The sequence below is a fragment of the Delphinapterus leucas genome, chromosome X, assembly GCF_059928025.1.
Source record: "Delphinapterus leucas isolate spDelLeu-1000000601 "Yukka" chromosome X, BTC_Dleu_Yukka2, whole genome shotgun sequence".
In the NCBI taxonomy this organism is placed as follows: Eukaryota; Metazoa; Chordata; class Mammalia; order Artiodactyla; family Monodontidae; genus Delphinapterus; species Delphinapterus leucas.
This window is the reverse complement of record NC_143150.1, coordinates 45,424,305-45,441,407: the sequence shown is the minus strand read 5'-3', so window position 1 is coordinate 45,441,407 and position 17,103 is coordinate 45,424,305. Positions and strand designations below refer to the sequence as shown.

At 40.5% G+C, this 17,103-nt stretch overlaps 1 protein-coding gene across 2 annotated transcripts in view; it reads right to left on the bottom strand.

The window, feature by feature from the left end:
* Positions 1-16,424, bottom strand: part of BTK (Bruton tyrosine kinase) — a 28,410-nt gene extending 11,986 nt beyond the window's left edge. The window contains exons 1-5 of one of the 2 annotated variants that reach the window (XM_022580768.2): positions 16,296-16,424; positions 7,738-7,907; positions 7,096-7,194; positions 5,121-5,189; positions 3,553-3,634 (exon numbers count right to left, since the gene is read on the bottom strand). In XM_022580768.2, coding sequence (XP_022436476.1) covers positions 3,553-3,634; positions 5,121-5,189; positions 7,096-7,194; positions 7,738-7,878 — 391 coding nt within the window. In that variant the 5' untranslated portion in view covers positions 7,879-7,907; positions 16,296-16,424. Of the gene's footprint in view, positions 1-3,552; positions 3,635-5,120; positions 5,190-7,095; positions 7,195-7,737; positions 7,908-9,786; positions 10,392-16,295 lie in introns of those variants that run through there. The other variant, XM_022580767.3, reaches the window with a different exon arrangement.
* Between the last annotated feature and the right edge of the window lie 679 nt (positions 16,425-17,103).

Genomic DNA, 17,103 nt, shown 5'->3' with positions numbered 1-17,103 from the left:
CTATAGGGCTTCCTGCCCCCCTACCTCCAGCACACTCATTATGAACCCACCCTACATTCCCAAATAATTAAGAGGTCCCTCGAAAATGGCACCCCTTCTTTTGTTGGTTAACACAGCGCTGGTATTTCCAGCTACTTAGGAGAGAATTGCAAAATCAGAGTGTCTGTTACAAACTGAATGTTTGTGTCCCCCAAAATTCATATAATGAAGCCCCCGCAGTGCGATGATATTAGGAAGTGGGGCCTTAGGGAGGTAATTAGGTCATGAGAGTGGAGCCCTCATGATGGGATTAGTGCCCTTAGAAGAAGAGACTGGAGAGAAATTCTTTCTCTCTGCCATGTGAGAACACAGTGAGAAAGTGACCGGTCTGCAAGCCAGGCAGAGTGTTCTCACCAGGAACTAAATTGGCCAACACCTTGATCTTGGACTCCCCAGCTTCCAGAACTGTGAGAAATAAATGTTTGTTGTTTAAGTCACCTGGTCTATGATGTTTTGTTATGGTAGCCCAAGCTGACTATGACAGCGTCCTAGTGGGAGGACTAGGAGAAAACTGCTTACTTCACCAATGCATGGGGCCAGCCCTATCTGGGAAGCACTAATGGTTGATGCACATTCCAAGTACTTGATGGGTTGATCTCTCATATTCATTTTATTCAGGATAATGGCTAAAATTCTGTTTGGGGAATGAATGAATGATTACTCTTCACATATGTCATTGGAGTTTCACCAATGCCACTCTTTCATTCATTTGGGTGAGGTCAGGTCATTTGCTTATTTTCAAAGCTGCAGTTAGGATAAGCTCTATTGAGCTTGACCAAATGAAGAGTCTAGAGTGAATGTAGACAAATATCTGTGCTGCTGTAACATTAAAGTGCCCACTGCCATGTTCAAGGAAGTGGAAGGAGAGAGCCCAGGGCTAAGTCCTCAGGAATATAAACTTTGCATGGAAAGTACCACTGAAAAAAGATGGCAGCTGAATATGAGGTACCTGAGGCCCTACTTTTTAAATTGAAGTATAACTTACATATAATAAAATGTACAATCTAAGATATCCAGCTAACCACATTTGTATACAACCATTTAACCACCACTCAGATCCAGCACCTCAGAAGGCTCCCTCATGCCTCTTCACAGCCAATACCACTACAGAGGTAGCCAGTATACCATGAGGTCCCCTTTCCATGTTAGTGATTTCCAATTGGTGCATTTTACCTCAGAGTGGGATAACTTATCACTAGAGTGGGCACTCAATAAATATTTGTTGGGCTAACCTACAACTGGTTTCTCCCTCAGCTAGTATGTCCCACCTTCCGCTATTTCCAAACTAAATCCTAACTGTCCATCAATGTGGATCCCAAGTTGGTGGTAGTTGTTTACTCTTGCAGAAAAATCAATTAACACACCTATTTGTTGGTCCCTTTCTGTGTGCAGGGCAATTTATGAGGCACAGTGGAGAGAACCAAAGAAGTACAAATATATATGCCCTCTAGAGCTCTGTGTATATTTCTCAGCCTTGGAGGTAGCATCTTGATTTAGAGCACAGACTCTAGAGCCTGAGTTCAAAGCCTGGCCCTGCCACTTACTAAATGAGTGCCTTTGGGCCAGTTATTTAACCTCTCTATACCTCTGTTTTCTCATCTCTAAAATGGGGATGGTGAAAATAACTTCCTCATATGGTTGATATGAAGAAGAAATGAGTTAATATATGTAAAGAATTTAGAGAAGATCTTGGATCATAATAAGCATTACTGAAGTGTTTGCTCATTTTGTACTCCCAGGGCTAAAGCTGACCTCTTACTTCAAAACATGTCAAGAACTGAACTGTGTGGTGCAAGACATCACCTATTTGTAATCTTCACATGGCCTTACTCTAAAATATCTTGCAGCCAACTACAGGTGCAGTTTCTGGGCTTGAGAACCAAGCAGCACAAAAATATGCAATGAGTTTAGGCTTTGGGGTCAAACAGACCTAGGGGTGTAGTAAGAACCCAGGCTCCACCACTCACTAGCTATGTGCCCTTGAGCAACTTACTAAACCTCTTTGAGCTTCAGTTCCCTCATCTGTAAATAGGGGAATAATACATACTTAATAAGCTTATTGAGAGGATTAAATGTGCTAGTCCGTTTGAAGCACTTGGCACAGAGCCTGGTACAGAGTTAGTGCTCATTAAGTGTTAGTTGCTGTTTTTAGCCCAAGGTTGCTGTAAGAATTAAATGAGATAATAAATACAAGGTGTCTAGCTTGGTGTCTGGCACATAGAAAGAACTAAGTAAATGACACTTCTCTTTCTTTCTCCTCTCCTATTTCAGCTTGAAAGATTTGATGATTTTTATGTTAGCCAGACTTACATTCAAGGGAGTGAACAAAGCTGGTGTAGTCAGCCACTGCATATCAGAGTCTAAATGTTTATTAAGACAAAGGGCTGTCACGCAATAACCCAACCATGCCATTATCAGTCTGCCATCCTTCCTGTTTCTCTAGGCAGCCTTTCCTGATGTCAACTCAACCAGTTAATCTCTCAGTCACTTGACATGTGGCTATATATACACACAAATATGTGTGCATGCATCCTGTGCTGTAAGCATTTACAGTCAAGTTTATCTGAGCACACTGTATGGTCTGTGTGAAATACTGAACTATATTCACGTTGAGGTCCTCACAAAGCAAGGACCATGAAATAGTTCCTTGGAAAATATCCACAATGAAAAGATGTACAGTGCTTTCTTGTACAGTGCTTTACAGTTCTCCATGTGCTTTCACATACCTTACCTCATCTGATCCTTAGGACAACCCTGGAGGTAGGTACTGTAGGCACCATTATTATTCCTCTTTCAGAAGAAAAACCTGAGCCTCAAAGAAGCTTGTTGGCCTACTTGCCAGAGGTCACCCAGCTTATTAGTGGTAGAAGAGGACTTGGAACCAGGTTCTTTACTCTGACCCCAAGCACTCTCATAATCATGTATTTAATTTTTTTGGAACTACATATTTCATACCTAGGATTCAAAATATTGAAATAACCATTGAATGCCACACCATACCCCCCTTGTAATTGGTGTAAAGAATGGGACCTCTTTTATAAATAGGGAAATGGAAGGGCCTACAATTACAAAATTGCATTAGAGAGACAGTGGTAGAACTGAGTTGAAACTCTTAGTCTAGCATGTGATCTTTTATTCGTATGATGGAATATTGAACTCAATTGTATCATTAATATTGAAGAAAATGCAATATTTCTCCCCCCATTCTCTCTCTCTCCTCCCTTCTCTCTCTCCCTCCTTCCTTTCTTCCTCTCTTTCTTCTTTCTTTCACCTCCCTTCTTCCATCCGTTCTTTTTTCCTCTCTCCCTTTCTTCTTCTCTCCTTCCCTCCCTGTTCCCTTTTTCTTTCCTTCTTTCTTTCCTTTCTTTCCTTTTTCTTTCTCTTTCTTTCTTTCTCTTTTCTTACTCTCTCCTTTCTCTTTTTCTCCCTCTCTCCCAACTTTTCTCTTTCCTTCCTCCTTCCTTCCTTTCCTTCTTTCTTTGGAAACTAGTTTATTTTCCAAATAATTCTCACCATTTTTGAGCTGGTGAATCCAACGCTTCCTCAGTTCTTCAGTTGGGGAGAAGACATAGAGAGGCCCTTCATCATATACAACCTGGGGTAATGGACACAGACTTCAGCAGTTAGGAGTCAGAAAATAAAAAGACCTTGAAGGAACGAATCTTAAGCTACAACTTTGTATAATGATACTGGAAAACAAAAAAAAGGCAGGGTCTTCAGTGAGCAGTGGAGCTGGGGTTATGTGAACCATCTGAAGAATTCCTGAACAATTCATATCCAGTGATGTAGGACTTAGAAACTCTTTGCTTTGTGAATACTCCTGTGTCCTCTTGACTTGTATTTCAATTTGTGTGTAAACTTAGTTCATAATCTTCAGCCCTTGGTGGAGTCAAGATTTTTGTTTATCCAATGAAGGATATTTTATGATCTTATTAAACCTTGAGTTTGTATAGAAGATAATTGAAGTAATGATTTATGTAACAAATCTTGATTAGTACATGTGGATTATACACTTCGTCAATATGGAGCAAATTTTTAACTCTTGGATGATTTTCCCTCCACTGCCTAGTGGCCTCCCCTTGCCAATATTAGCCCAAATAAACCAAGTTTGGAACTACATACCTACTTCAAAAGAGTGAAATATATATTAAGCATTGTCATCAAATCAGTCAGTATTTTTTGAACACCACACATGTACAAGGCATTGTGCTAGGTGTTATTGAGATGTACAAAACATATAAGATGTGATTCCAACCCTTACAGACTTGAGAGACATCACAATGGATTCTAAAGTCAAATGTAAATTAATTTTGAATTATCTGCTATTTACCAGTATCCACTAGCCCAGTCAAACATCAACTTATTGAAAGACAGTGGTAGTAAAAACTGTGTCTAAAACACCCCTCCTTCACAGGTTTTGTAAACTTTGTTACAGTCAGGGACATGAACAAGATCCTTTCACATTTTTCTTTTTGCTTGTTAGTCTTGCTGTGTTCATAAATCCATGACAGAAAGCCCCCTCCCCTGAGACTTTCCACTTCCTTTTCTGGCTTTCACTGTTGCAGAGGCTGCTATATTCATGACATGTGGCCTCAGAGTTCTCAGGACATAAGCAAACCAAATCAGAGATTGAATCTGAAGCTCTTGCTCTCTTTTATGGCTTACATTGCATCTACCAAACAGATGTCTATGTGACTCTTCAGTTATTCCAGACTAGAATAGAATTTAAGTTTATATGTAAGTCTAATAAGCCTTCCCTACACCGAACTTCCTAATACTACTCCTTCCCTCCCCTCTTCTGTCTTTTCAACCCACATGACTGACCACCATTAGACAGATAGGCAGAACCAGAAGGAAGTGAAATGCTCACTTAACAAACAGAGCATCTTTCTCAATGCCATTGCCATAGACAAGACACACCATAATAGGATTAGTGCCATTATGGATTCTCTTTGAGGTGTAGAGACTAAAAGAAACTATGTTTGATTGGAAAAACAGAAAAGCAAACACTCACAGCCCATGCCATCCCTAACGATTATATTACAGGTCCCTTTGTGAGCTAGTGAGAGAAAATACCTTACCTGGAAGGGGTAAGGGAACCTTTCAATAATTGAAATCTGCTCCATTTCACTGCACTCTTCTCCCCTTCTCTGCAGTGACAGAAGAAATCATAGTTATTGGTTGATGCATTGCTCTTTTCTGGATTTCCCTAGGTACTGGGAGTCTTTTGCAGTGGTTCCAGAAGGCTCTCCTGCATGGACAATGCTAATCCTTAGTGATTGCTTCCTATATCCCAGTAGGGAAACATATCCATAGGATCCAGCACATACTCATTCAAAAAAAAATCTCAGGTATCTCAAACTATTGAGAAAAGGGAGGTTAATCAATAAATGATGCTGGGACAAACATTTAACCACTAATATTGTCAGAGGTGGGGGGCGAGTAGTTAAGGTAGCTATTTCACACCATACACCAACGTAAATTCTGGATGGATTCAAGAGCTTTATATAAAAAAATGAAACTATGACTAACAGAAAAGAACATAACTATTTACATAATTTTGTGAGAGGCAAGGCCTTTCTAATATAATGCTAAAAGTTAGAACCATTAAGAGAAAGATGAGCTAATTTGCTGACATAGACTTTAAAACCCACTATGGTTAAAAAAGACAAGTATAAACAAAATTCAAAGATAAATGAGAAACTGGAAAAATATTTTCAACATATATTATAGTTAAAGTTAACATATCTAGATCTCTTAAAAAGTACTAGGAGTAAGGTAAACATTTCAATAGAAAAACCGGCCAAAAATTAACAGGAATTCACAAATGGAAAAATATAAATGAGCTGTAGCCATATAATTGTCCAACCTTATGAGTAACAAAAAAATTGCAAAATAAGTCAGCAATGAAGTATCATTTTTCTTGGCTTTCAAATTAACAAATATTTAAAATATCTGGCGTTGGAAGGAATGTAGAGGAATAGATACTGTCATACAGAGCTTGTAGGTGTATATGATATTCAAATTCTACTTCTACAAAATTAAATAGAATAAAACTATAAAAATAATCAAAGCATACAGATTTCATAAAGAAAAGAACAAAATATTACTCCTAGGAAGTTATTATAAAGAAAAGAATAACAAAAGTACATAAAGATGTATGCAAGAATGTTCCTTTCAACATGATTTATGATATCAAATAAATTGGAAACAAATGTCTAGTAATAGGAGATTGGTTAAACAAATTACAATGTATCCATGATAGGGTATACTATACAGTCATTAAAATCATTTTATCAAAGGGTATCTATTGTTATGGGGAAAAGTTTATATTGTTAAATTGAAAATGTAGGTTGCAAAGTAAGATGTGTAGTATAATATGATTCTATGTTTTAAATATATAACATATATATTCGTGTGAGTGTATGTGTTGTTAATGGAGAAAAACATCTGTTAAGTCCATACACGAACATGTTAATAGTTGTTTTAGCTGAATAATGAGATTATGCATGATTTTATCTTCTTTTTTGTGCTTTTTTTGTATTTTTCAAAGTTTCTATAATAAATACGCATTACTCTTGACATCAGGAAAAAAATGATATTTAAAAAAATCAACTAGGAAATCAGTAGACGTTATGTCCTCGAGAGGCTCTGGGAAATGAGAGAAGAAACAGTGAGCTACTAAAGAATCTCATGACTCAGAGCCCTAGAGTTCTGGCTTTCAGACTAACTCAAGCTTGTAAATCTGATCCTGGTGACTGAGGGAGTAAAACGAATCATCTCTGATCAGTTTGAAAACTTGATGTGATATCATCTTAAGATTGGCGTTACAAGTTTTCCAGATTAAGTGAGTTGTTCTGCATCTGGGGAAAAGACGCTGAGACTCAGCATAACCAATATGTGGCAGAGTGAAGAACATATATGGGAGCTTTATGTGTCCCACACTGCACAGCATCACAGGTTTATTTACAGAGAATTGAAGTGTTCCAAGTTTCTTAACTGCAACCCTCCTGCCCCCGCCCCCCATGCCCAGTTCTAACAATGGCCTCTGCTCACCGGAATCTGTCTTTCGGGGGGAGGATTTTTCTCAGGAACCACTGTTTCAACACAGGTGATCTTCTCAACATCTATTGAACCCTTCTTACTGCCTCTTCTCTGAGAAAGAGAATGAGGAAGAAAATGGAGAAAGATTAAGAGCGATTAAGCAACCAGATGATTAGATTTCGCTATCTCATCATTCAACACAGAGAGGTGACACCCACACTCTATATCAGGACCTGTCATTTTGAAAAAACGAACAAACAAAACCCAAACAACTTCCAGATCTATTAACCTAACCTTTTTTGACTACCAGATGGAGGGCAAACACTATAGAAGAGTGGATGACTTTGTGTGCCTTTAACATAAAAAATAAGGAAGCAATTTCCAAGTCTTGGATTTCATTCTCAACAATCATTTAATGAGTGCTCACCAACTGCAAGAATCCATGGTGAGATTTTCCCCATAGCTTCTTAGCACCTTTGAATTTTTGCTCCAGTATGTCTGTAGCTAGTTCTGGGCTAGGAAACATTTTGCTGAGTTTGAAGTGTACTTGGGTCCCTTCCACCTACCCCTTCAAACCAAAAAGGATCTACCTCCCCCCAAGGCAGATCTAAGGCCAAGTCCTTAAAACTCAGGTTTCACAGCACAGAAACTCACCCCACGTTCAAAGTCATACTCATAGTAGGAAAGTTTTTGCACGGTCAAGAGAAAGAGGCGCTTCTTGAAGTTTAAAGGTGATGTTTTCTTTTTCTGCTGGGATCGCTTCAGAAAGATGCTCTCCAATATCACTGCAGCCATAGCTTCTTCTTTCTGGAGCTCACTGGGTGCTGTTGATAATGAAAGTTCTTGAGGACCCAGCACATTGAACCTCATCCCTCCTGGTTCCCCCTCAGCCTAGCCACCTAGTTTCAAATGGAACAGAAATGTTCAGAGCTAACAAAGAACCTTCTTACTTTGACGTCCTCCTTCCATAGCACCCATTTCTGCCAGTTTTCAGGTATAATGGATGCACATCGAAGTGGGGTGATTGATTCTACATCATGAGTTCATATAAACTGGGTTCTTGTATAAGGCAATGGAATGCTCTGGATATCAAGTGATATGTACCCATGTGCTTGGTAATGTCTAGAGGCAGCTCTACACTAACCACCCTTTTATGATACGTGCAGAATCTGTGAACAGTAAAAGTCTCTGTGCAGCTGTTGACCCTTATATCCCCAGAAGGGATAATGCAGGTGCCAGAACTCCACTGAGGCAGATATTGGACTTTCAGTTCCCAGTTTCCTAGACAGTGAGTGTAATTTTTCATACATTGTCCCACTGGGGTCTGTAACCAAGGGGTCTAATAAGGATACAGAGGCTGCACCTGCAGTTATGGACATATACTAACTGCCACCCAACTAATTTTGCCCATCACCCTCTGGCTGAGCTACAAAGGATAGAAGCTTTGTTCTAAAATTGAAAAACAATTTTTGAGAGGTAATTGGTTTGTTTTGTTTTTGATTTTCCCTTCCTTTTTGCTTAGATTAGTTCTTTCAGACAGCATCATGCAAAAGTGATGCAACTGTCTTAATCTTATAGATGCTCTCTCTGATCATTTATGAAAAGTAACTTGTTTAGCCTCTCCAAACTTACAGTACTTCAGAAAGATTCAGTTTAGGTAACTGAAATACAGAAAGGCAAAGAAAGTTACAAAAAGTCACCGTTGGTTTTTTTATTCACACAAAACACACAGTTATTCACTTAAATGCACTATCTTTTATTACCAACCCAAACCTTCGTTAGAAAGATAAAGTGAAAATAGAAATACTGTCACAGAAATAGAGCACTAAAAAAATACTGAAAAAAATCACCAAATCACCAGCCCCTTCTCCCTCAAGTTTTGTTGGAGGTAAGTTTTTTCCTGAAGGGTGTAGGTTTTTTTTTTTTTTAAACTAAGCTCCTTATGGTTTTGGTGGCACCATGGAAGCAGAATAAAGTAAGTAGTTTTTTGTACTTGTCAAGCATAGGTTACTTCTCACACCAGGAAAGCAAGGGAATGGTTTCTTATCAAAGCCTGAGGCTATCCACACCATTATTTTGCTCTTTCCTGTGGTGTAAAATGTTCTATTATTGTACTGAGGAGACAAAAATAGATTACAGGAACACCAGGGATGTTCAGAATGATCACTTTGTTATTTATTCATCATGTGGATGCCACCGTTTTCTGGTGGTAGACTTGTTCAATTTTTTATAAATGATCTTTTGAGAAAATTGGGCAAAGGAGCAAACTTTTCCCTACACCCTCCACACAGCTGCTCTCTTCCCTGACTCCCCAGTTTAAATCATCTCTCACAGGAGTGACAAACTGATAAGAGTTTGCAACCAACTAGAGTTTTATCTAGCATTCAGATTCAGCTCAAACCCCCAAAAGATTTCTTCTAACATTAAGGTTTTTCATTTACTCAGAAGTAGTGGTAACCAAGTAATAATAGTCTATTCTCAGGAACTGCCAACTCATCGAGATCCCTGTACTAATATCACATTTGTTCCCATGGTGAATTCCAATTAAGTACCTATTCACAACCAAAGACTCAACTTAGAGAAGACAAAATAATACCCTAAAGAAATTCAGTAGCATGACCAGTAAATTGGATCAGAAGCATCCAAACAAACCACATCCAGTTGTTCCTCTTTTAGCTGAGTAAAGCACACCCATCGTTTTACCTTTAGTTTTGTTGCAAGCTCTTGGTGGATACACTCCCCTGTTCAGATCCAGCATCTGCTTCAGTCTTGGCGTCTGCTCTTATTTCCTATAGGACAGGTCCTTCTGGAAGCTGCCTCTGTTCTTTTTCTTTTTTAGAACAAATCCAGTTTGTACAGGAGGAAGCCTTCCTCTCTTTTAAGTGTCTGTGTTGGGGTAGGGTTTAGTGCTGGTCTAAGTATGAGGAAGTAAATAAGCCTCTCACTAGCCATTGCCCCTCTGAGCATGGGGTGAAATGGCCTCTACTTCTAGATCATTGAGCTGGAGGACTGCTGGGATTTCCATGGCCTGGTTGCTCCCTCTTTGATTGCTTTCCCCCATTCCTTGTGATCCACTCCAGGCACACACAGCCTGAAAATGTGGTAGTTCTTCCTTAGTCACCATTAGTCCATCCACCACTAATGTGAAAGGAGAGGCATCTGCTTTTATGTCTTCCTGAAGGTTGGTGTGTAATGGACACTCTGCTTTAGAGGATAGTTGCAGCTTCTTTGGGTACTTATTGTGAAAGGTCCTAATTTTTTTCTAACAATTTCAGCAGCCCACAGAGTCAATTTGACCACAAAAGATGCACAGTGAGGGCTGACCCTGCACCTCACTCAAGTGGTGGGGTTGGGGGTGGAAACGGAAGTGACATGAATATTACACACACACACACACACACACACACACACACACACACACTTCACATAGAGAAAGAAAGAGGGGGAGAAGAAAGACTAGAGAGACACACACAGAGCTCTTCATTTAAAGTATAAAGTTCCAGTGCTATAATGTTCTCTTTATTAAACTACAAATGCAAAGATTTTCACACGGCCACCTTTTGCAGCCTCGCAGCTCTTTGTGGAGCAGTAGAATTCCAAAAAAGAATGCTTAGTAGTAAGAGTTCAGCCACTTTACAAACTGCACTATGCCAAGGAGTTAATGTAAATAGCACTTGCAGAATCGGTAAACTAAACCACCTTTGGCTCCTATCTTTGCTCATGCTAAGATAAAACACTACTAGGGGGACTTCCCTGGTGGTGCAGTGGTTAAGAATCTGCCTGCCAATGCAGGGGACACAGGTTCGAGCCCTGGTCCAGGAAGATCCCACATGCCGTGGAGCAACTAAGCCCGTGCGCCACAACTACAGAGCCTGCGAGTCACAACTACTGAGCCCGTGTGCCACAACTACTGAAGCCCGTGCGCCTAGAGCCCGTGCTCCACAACAAGGGAAGCCACCACAATGAGAAGCCCACGCACCACAACAAAGAGTAGCCCCCACTCGCCGCAACTAAAGAAAGCCCGCGTGCAGCAACAAAGACCCAACGCAGCCATAAATAAATAAATTTATTTTTTAAAAATTGGCTATTATTAATAAAACAAAACAAAACACTATTAGGGAAAACACCAGAGAAAAATCAGAAAATGACACAGTCTGTCTATGACTGGGAAGGGTCCAGGAGAAGCTAGTTAGAAATAGTCATGGTTCAAATAACTATTAAGCCAAAATATCCAATAAGCTGTGTTTTGTGTTTATTTCTCCTTTAAAGCATTACATAATAGTCCAGCAAGATTCTAGCCATTCCCTTTTCTCCCCAGGGGAATGGAAGGGAACTCATGCTTCTCCCAGTGCAGTCCATCCATCAGACATTTTACACACATTCTTTCATTTATTCCTCATGGCAAACAGATGAGGAAAATGAGACTCATGGAGGCTATGTGACTGGCCCAACCTTATCCATTTGTGACCCCACACCCTTGTTGTTTCTGTTGTACCTCATTGCCTCCCAGAGAGTTTTTTTTTTTTTTGCCTTCAACGAAGTGTGATGCCATCCACCTCAGTACCCTGTTATTCCCCATGGCTATCAGCAAAGAGCATTGGGGACAGACCCCTCTCCATCTTCTAAGAACATTTGGCAAAGGAGGAAATGGTGGTTAAGTACAGGGGATAAGTAAGAGAGAATTCAGGATCCAGGGGCACTTTCCTCTGCAATATTCCTCTGGCTAGAAAGGATGATATGTCTCTCTTAACTGACAACAGTACTTTTTCCCACATGAGGATTCTTCTCAGTTCTGCCAAGGTTTTCTTACATTTTCCTTTAAATCCTCTATAAGGAGATCTTGTTTAACTGGTCGACTTCTAGAGTTGCCAGCTGCTTTTTCCTTCAGGATTTTTCATTGTTAATGGGATGAAGGCAAAGTGTTTAGGTGGAACACCAACTCTTTATTCTAGGGTTGTTATTGCTTACTGTGAATATAAAAGTTTCCTTGAATGTACTGTCTTTTATATTGTGAAATATTGCAAATAGGCAGAAAGTAAAGAGAATAACATTACACTCATGTGCTCACCACTTAGCTGTATAGAATCCTAACATTGTGCCATTTTGTTTCTGGTGTTTTGTTAGAAATGAAATACTATCCATACAGTCAAAACACCCTTGTGTACTCTTCCACAATCTTAGTTCCCTCCCTCCACAGAGGTTACCAATATCTGGAATTTGGCATTTATCATTCCTAGGCATGTTTTTATATAATTACTACATATGTAAGTATCCAAAAAAGACATTTAGTATTGGTTTACATGTTTCACATTTTAATATGTGTTACATACTCTTCAGCATCTTACTTTTTTTCTCAATTTTTCTCATTTCTTATGATTTATTTATCTTGGCAGCTCTAGTTCACACATTTTAATTCATTTTGATATGTATCAGTATTCTATATGATGAATGCATCACAATTTATTTATCCATTCTCCTACTGATGGATATTTAGGTTGTTTGTTTTCAATTATAAATAATGCTACCATGAACAATCTTGTACATGTGGTCATAGTTTTCCACTCTCAGAATGAATTCTCAGTTACTTAGACAACGTGGCAAACCCAGGTCCGGCTTATGTGTTGGACTATACACTTCGTGTAATCCCTTGTTCCTTTTTTAGTCCCATCTTCCTGAGGCTTTACTATGAAATCTGGTAGACTTATCAATGGCCTCTCATTAGAGTAGAGTATAACTGATAGGCCTACTAAAAATCTCTTCTCAAGCCCAAGAAGCATCTCTCAGGTTTTGATTGAGATTTTGATTGAGAATTCCCCAGTCTTGGAACCAGAAGAGAAGTCGTCATTAAAATATCGTACCCATAGCAACGAAGAGCCATAATTACTCTTGTTAAGTTCCCAAGAAGCTCTGTTCAGGCCCTAATGAAAGCTAATTAGTTCATGATAAGTTTCAGGGTCAGTGCTACAGGTGCCCAAATTTGTGGTGAAGACTTCCAGCAAAATCAGTTTTCTGGCTGCTGGCTAACCAGGGAAATTCTCATCTACTGTAATCATTTCTAAGAGGTCTTGGTGCTCTGGTCTTCTTCAGCATTTCATGTTGTTAACATTTTACAATTTTCTTCTGTGGTTTTGGAAACTTCTGGGTCTGTCATCTCTTCTGCCCTGCACTAGAGACAATAGATTCTGGCCAAGTAATGATGAAAGGAGTGCCAGATAGCGAATCTGCAAGTTTACACTGAGCATCAGGTTGGTGGTAATACTTTCAGCATTGTTCCTCTGCTCTGAGGGTGACTGCTGGGTTGTCCGTCTTTCACTCTGGACTTGTGTGACCCTTTGGCCTTCTTTTTCAATTTAGTTTTTGTTTTCCCTGGTTTAAACTTTTTATTTTTTTCCGTCAATATCACAATAACACATGTTCATTATAGAAAATGTTTTAAGTACAGGGATATTAAAAAGAAAACATCAATTATAAGCTCATTATCCAGAGATTAATATTAGGCATATTTCCTTCCATTCATTTTCTCTGCATTTTTCTGACTATATTTGAGATCATATTGCACGTACTATTTGTAGTTTGCTTATTTTTCTTAACATTATCTGTCTAAGTATCCATCTATCCATCCATCCATCCATCCAAAACATATTGTCCTCAAAATATCTAAAGTTCCTGTTTAATGTTACTCCTGATTATTTTCCCATGATATTAGGATCTCTATATAAGCATCATTTACCAAGTCAAAAAGTTTGTACATTTTGAATTTTGAAATATATTGACAAAATAGTTTCCAGAAACACTGTAACCAATTTCCACTCCAAATAGCAGTTTTGGAGAGCCTGCTTTTCCCACACTTTTGTCTCTTTTCTGCTCCAATTCTAATCAGTTTTTTTTTTTACTGTTTCTATTACAGACAGATATGTAAGGATGAGTTAATAGACTATAGTTCATTTTCATTTCTGGGAGTCAAGGCAGTGAGTAGAGTTTCTCCTTGAAGTTCAGCTAACTGATGCTAACCCTAAGGCATGTGGCGATGGCTCTCCCAGAGGGAGGTGGAAAGCCTGGGATCAAGGCTTTTGTGTTTCGAATGCTCTCCCAACACCCTCAGTCAGTGCACAGGAACCTCCAGAGAAACTGAAAGTGACACGTGGCCCATTTGTTTCAGGGTCCTCAGAGGAGTTCTCTATCCCCCTCCCCTGAAGACTTCATTTGCATAACCCAGCAGCTTTGGAGTGAATTAGGTCAAGGTCTGTCTCTAGCTTCTTACTGAGCACTGCCTCACTGAAAATTCTAGCTCTCCCTTATTCGCAGGAGCTAGAAATCGGATATCGGCATGGCATCCACGGGCAAAAAGCAGCAGGCATCTGGTGACCCTTTGAAGAACACCCAAACTGGTTTTCAAAAGCCATATCTTCCCCTTATACCTAAGTCACTTCCTGGTATGGGTCTAGTCCACTGAAAGGAAACTCTCTATAGGAAATTTGCTCGAATGGAAATAGTAAATCATACTGATGATAATTTTACATTGCACCAAGACCCTAGAAGTGGATGGAAAGTTGCACTAGTTCTCAACATGAGGCGTTTACAAAAGATTCTAAACAAATACATCACTAGCCATAAGCCACAGGAATTTGGACTTTAATGCAAGCAGCTAGTTTAAATATTCTGAATATAAAAGGGGTCAGAATAGACCAGACGGGGCTAACACTAAGGGATCCTGTTTCAGTAGAATGCATTAGATTGTTTAGGGTATTTGCATTTTGTGGCTTATTTGGTAGGTGACATTGTTTTATCAAATATCTGAGGCTCCAAGCGGCTGTAGCACCCTTGGTCAGGGGCTTGGCATGCAAAATGAGGGAAGGAGCAGAACCAGCACACAACTAACAGCACAGAAGATAACCCCTGAGCTGTATAGACCTCTGCCTCTGGGCTTTGCTGCTGCCCTGCCTCTGGAAACAAACAGCATGAGATAGAGACTTTGAGCTTGGAGAGCTGAGGGGCCAGGAAACTGGACAAGGATTCCATTTGGAGGTCCAGCAGCTCACCCAAGGATGTCTTGGTCAGGCCCAGCAATCCCTTTTATTTTAAATGCCACACTATTTATTCTAGGCAGGTCCTCTGGGGACCTTGGCAGGTCTCAGGCAGAATAATAATAATAGCAAACAGTGAGATAGGAGCACTGACTATTGCTGGGCCCTATTTTAACTACTTTACATAGATTAACACACTTACTGCTCACAACAATACTATGAGGAAGGCACTAGGCAAGTAGGGGGAAAGGGAAAAGGGAAAACAGGAGGGGAAGAAAGGGGCAAGAATAATTCAATGCAATTCCACAATTATTTATTAAGCACTGACTCTGTTTCAGGGATGGTAATGAACAAAATAAAGGAGGGGATAAAGAAGAGGGGATACAGGTAGAGGAAGGAGGAGGATGGAGAGGAGGAGAGGAGAGCAAAGGAGAGAAGAAAATGATGAAGCCTAGAGAAAAGAGAGCCGTGCACATGGCAGGCAATGGTAATAGGAAAAAGCTTCCCCGCGACCTCAGGGGTTGGCCACACTGTCTGGGCTGAGGCCGAGGCTGCTTTTCTCTGGCCCAGCCTCTTACCCACTGTTACCACGAGGCTGGCCTACACAGTCCTTCCAACAAGCCAGCTCTGATCCCAGCAATGTTGGCTCGATGCAGCCTGAGGCTTTACACCCTGGTTTCACCTTTCCTTAGCTTACAGAGCTCAAAAGCCTATTGTGGCACGTGAGCTTTGACCATTTTCTCAGACAATCTGCCTCTTAAAAATTCCTTCTTCTAAGGGTCTCATTGACACACATATCCATTTTGGGTCTTCCGGCAATATTTGACCAAAGGGCTTATTTTTATCCTGGCTTATTTTGCCACCGGCAATAAATCTTACTTTTCTGCCAAATTGTGCAGAGGTGCCTCTTTCCAACATCTGCTACCTGTTCAGATGGTCACCTCATAGCGCTTTTTTCTCTTCTTGTTCCCCCCACAACCTCCTCAGAAAGGACCCTTCCAGCCCCTTCTGATCATCTGAAGAGACTGTCAGGGCCTTGTGCTGATGACACTCCCACCCTCTGCCAGCCTCCTCCTCCAGCAGACTACATGGCACCAGCCACGCTTTCTATCTGGCCTTCAAGGGTCCCAAGGTCCCACGAAAGGTACTTGCTGCTGCTGCCCAGCCCTTGCCATGCCCCAGACCCACCTCAGTCCTGACTTTAATGCAGGTAGCTTCCCGGATGCATTGAGATGCCAGGACTTTGAAGGTGGGACTCGATCTCAGAAGACACTGGCCCTGGAGACATATTCTTACAGTCCAGAGAGGAAGGACAGTCTGAGCAAACCCCACCCTTTCACAGCCACTCAGTTCCCTTTTTTTGTTTCCTGACTTAAACCAATGTCTTTTTTTTCTTCTTCTCAGCAGCATGGTATCTGGTTCCCTGCTGCTGTCCCTATTCCACTCCCCGCCCCAGCTGTCCCCGCCCTTCATTTGCTTGGGACTTCTTGAGTCTGCTCTGAAAGAACCCTCCTCAACATTACTGGGGCCACTGAGACTCTAGACTGGGCTGGGTTGAGCAGACACGTCCTCAGGCCGACCTCCCCGAGGTAAAAGGCTGGCATCCCTAAAGGACAGTGGAGACTTACAGAAAAGAGGAGAAATGCAGACATGTGGAGACAAAACAAAGGGACTGGCGAGGAAGGGCGTCTTTAGCTTCTCATATCCTCTAAGGCAGAGACTCAAGGCCACACGGTTGAACTTGCTAGTGAAGGATGGAGAGTGTTCACGAAGGGACCCCAAAGTACAGATCCTGACAGAGGTAGAGACAAGACTTCCCCCTGCTGAGTCATTTTCTAAGAAAGCATTTTTTCTACAGATAAAAATGTCCGAATGTAAGCCCACATACTGACTTGTGTCCTTCCCGTTTTCTGTGGATGTTGATTTTCTCCATTTTAGATTCGGCCTCAAGGATTCACTCTTAATTTACAACTTTCTCTTTAATCTTGTAAAATAA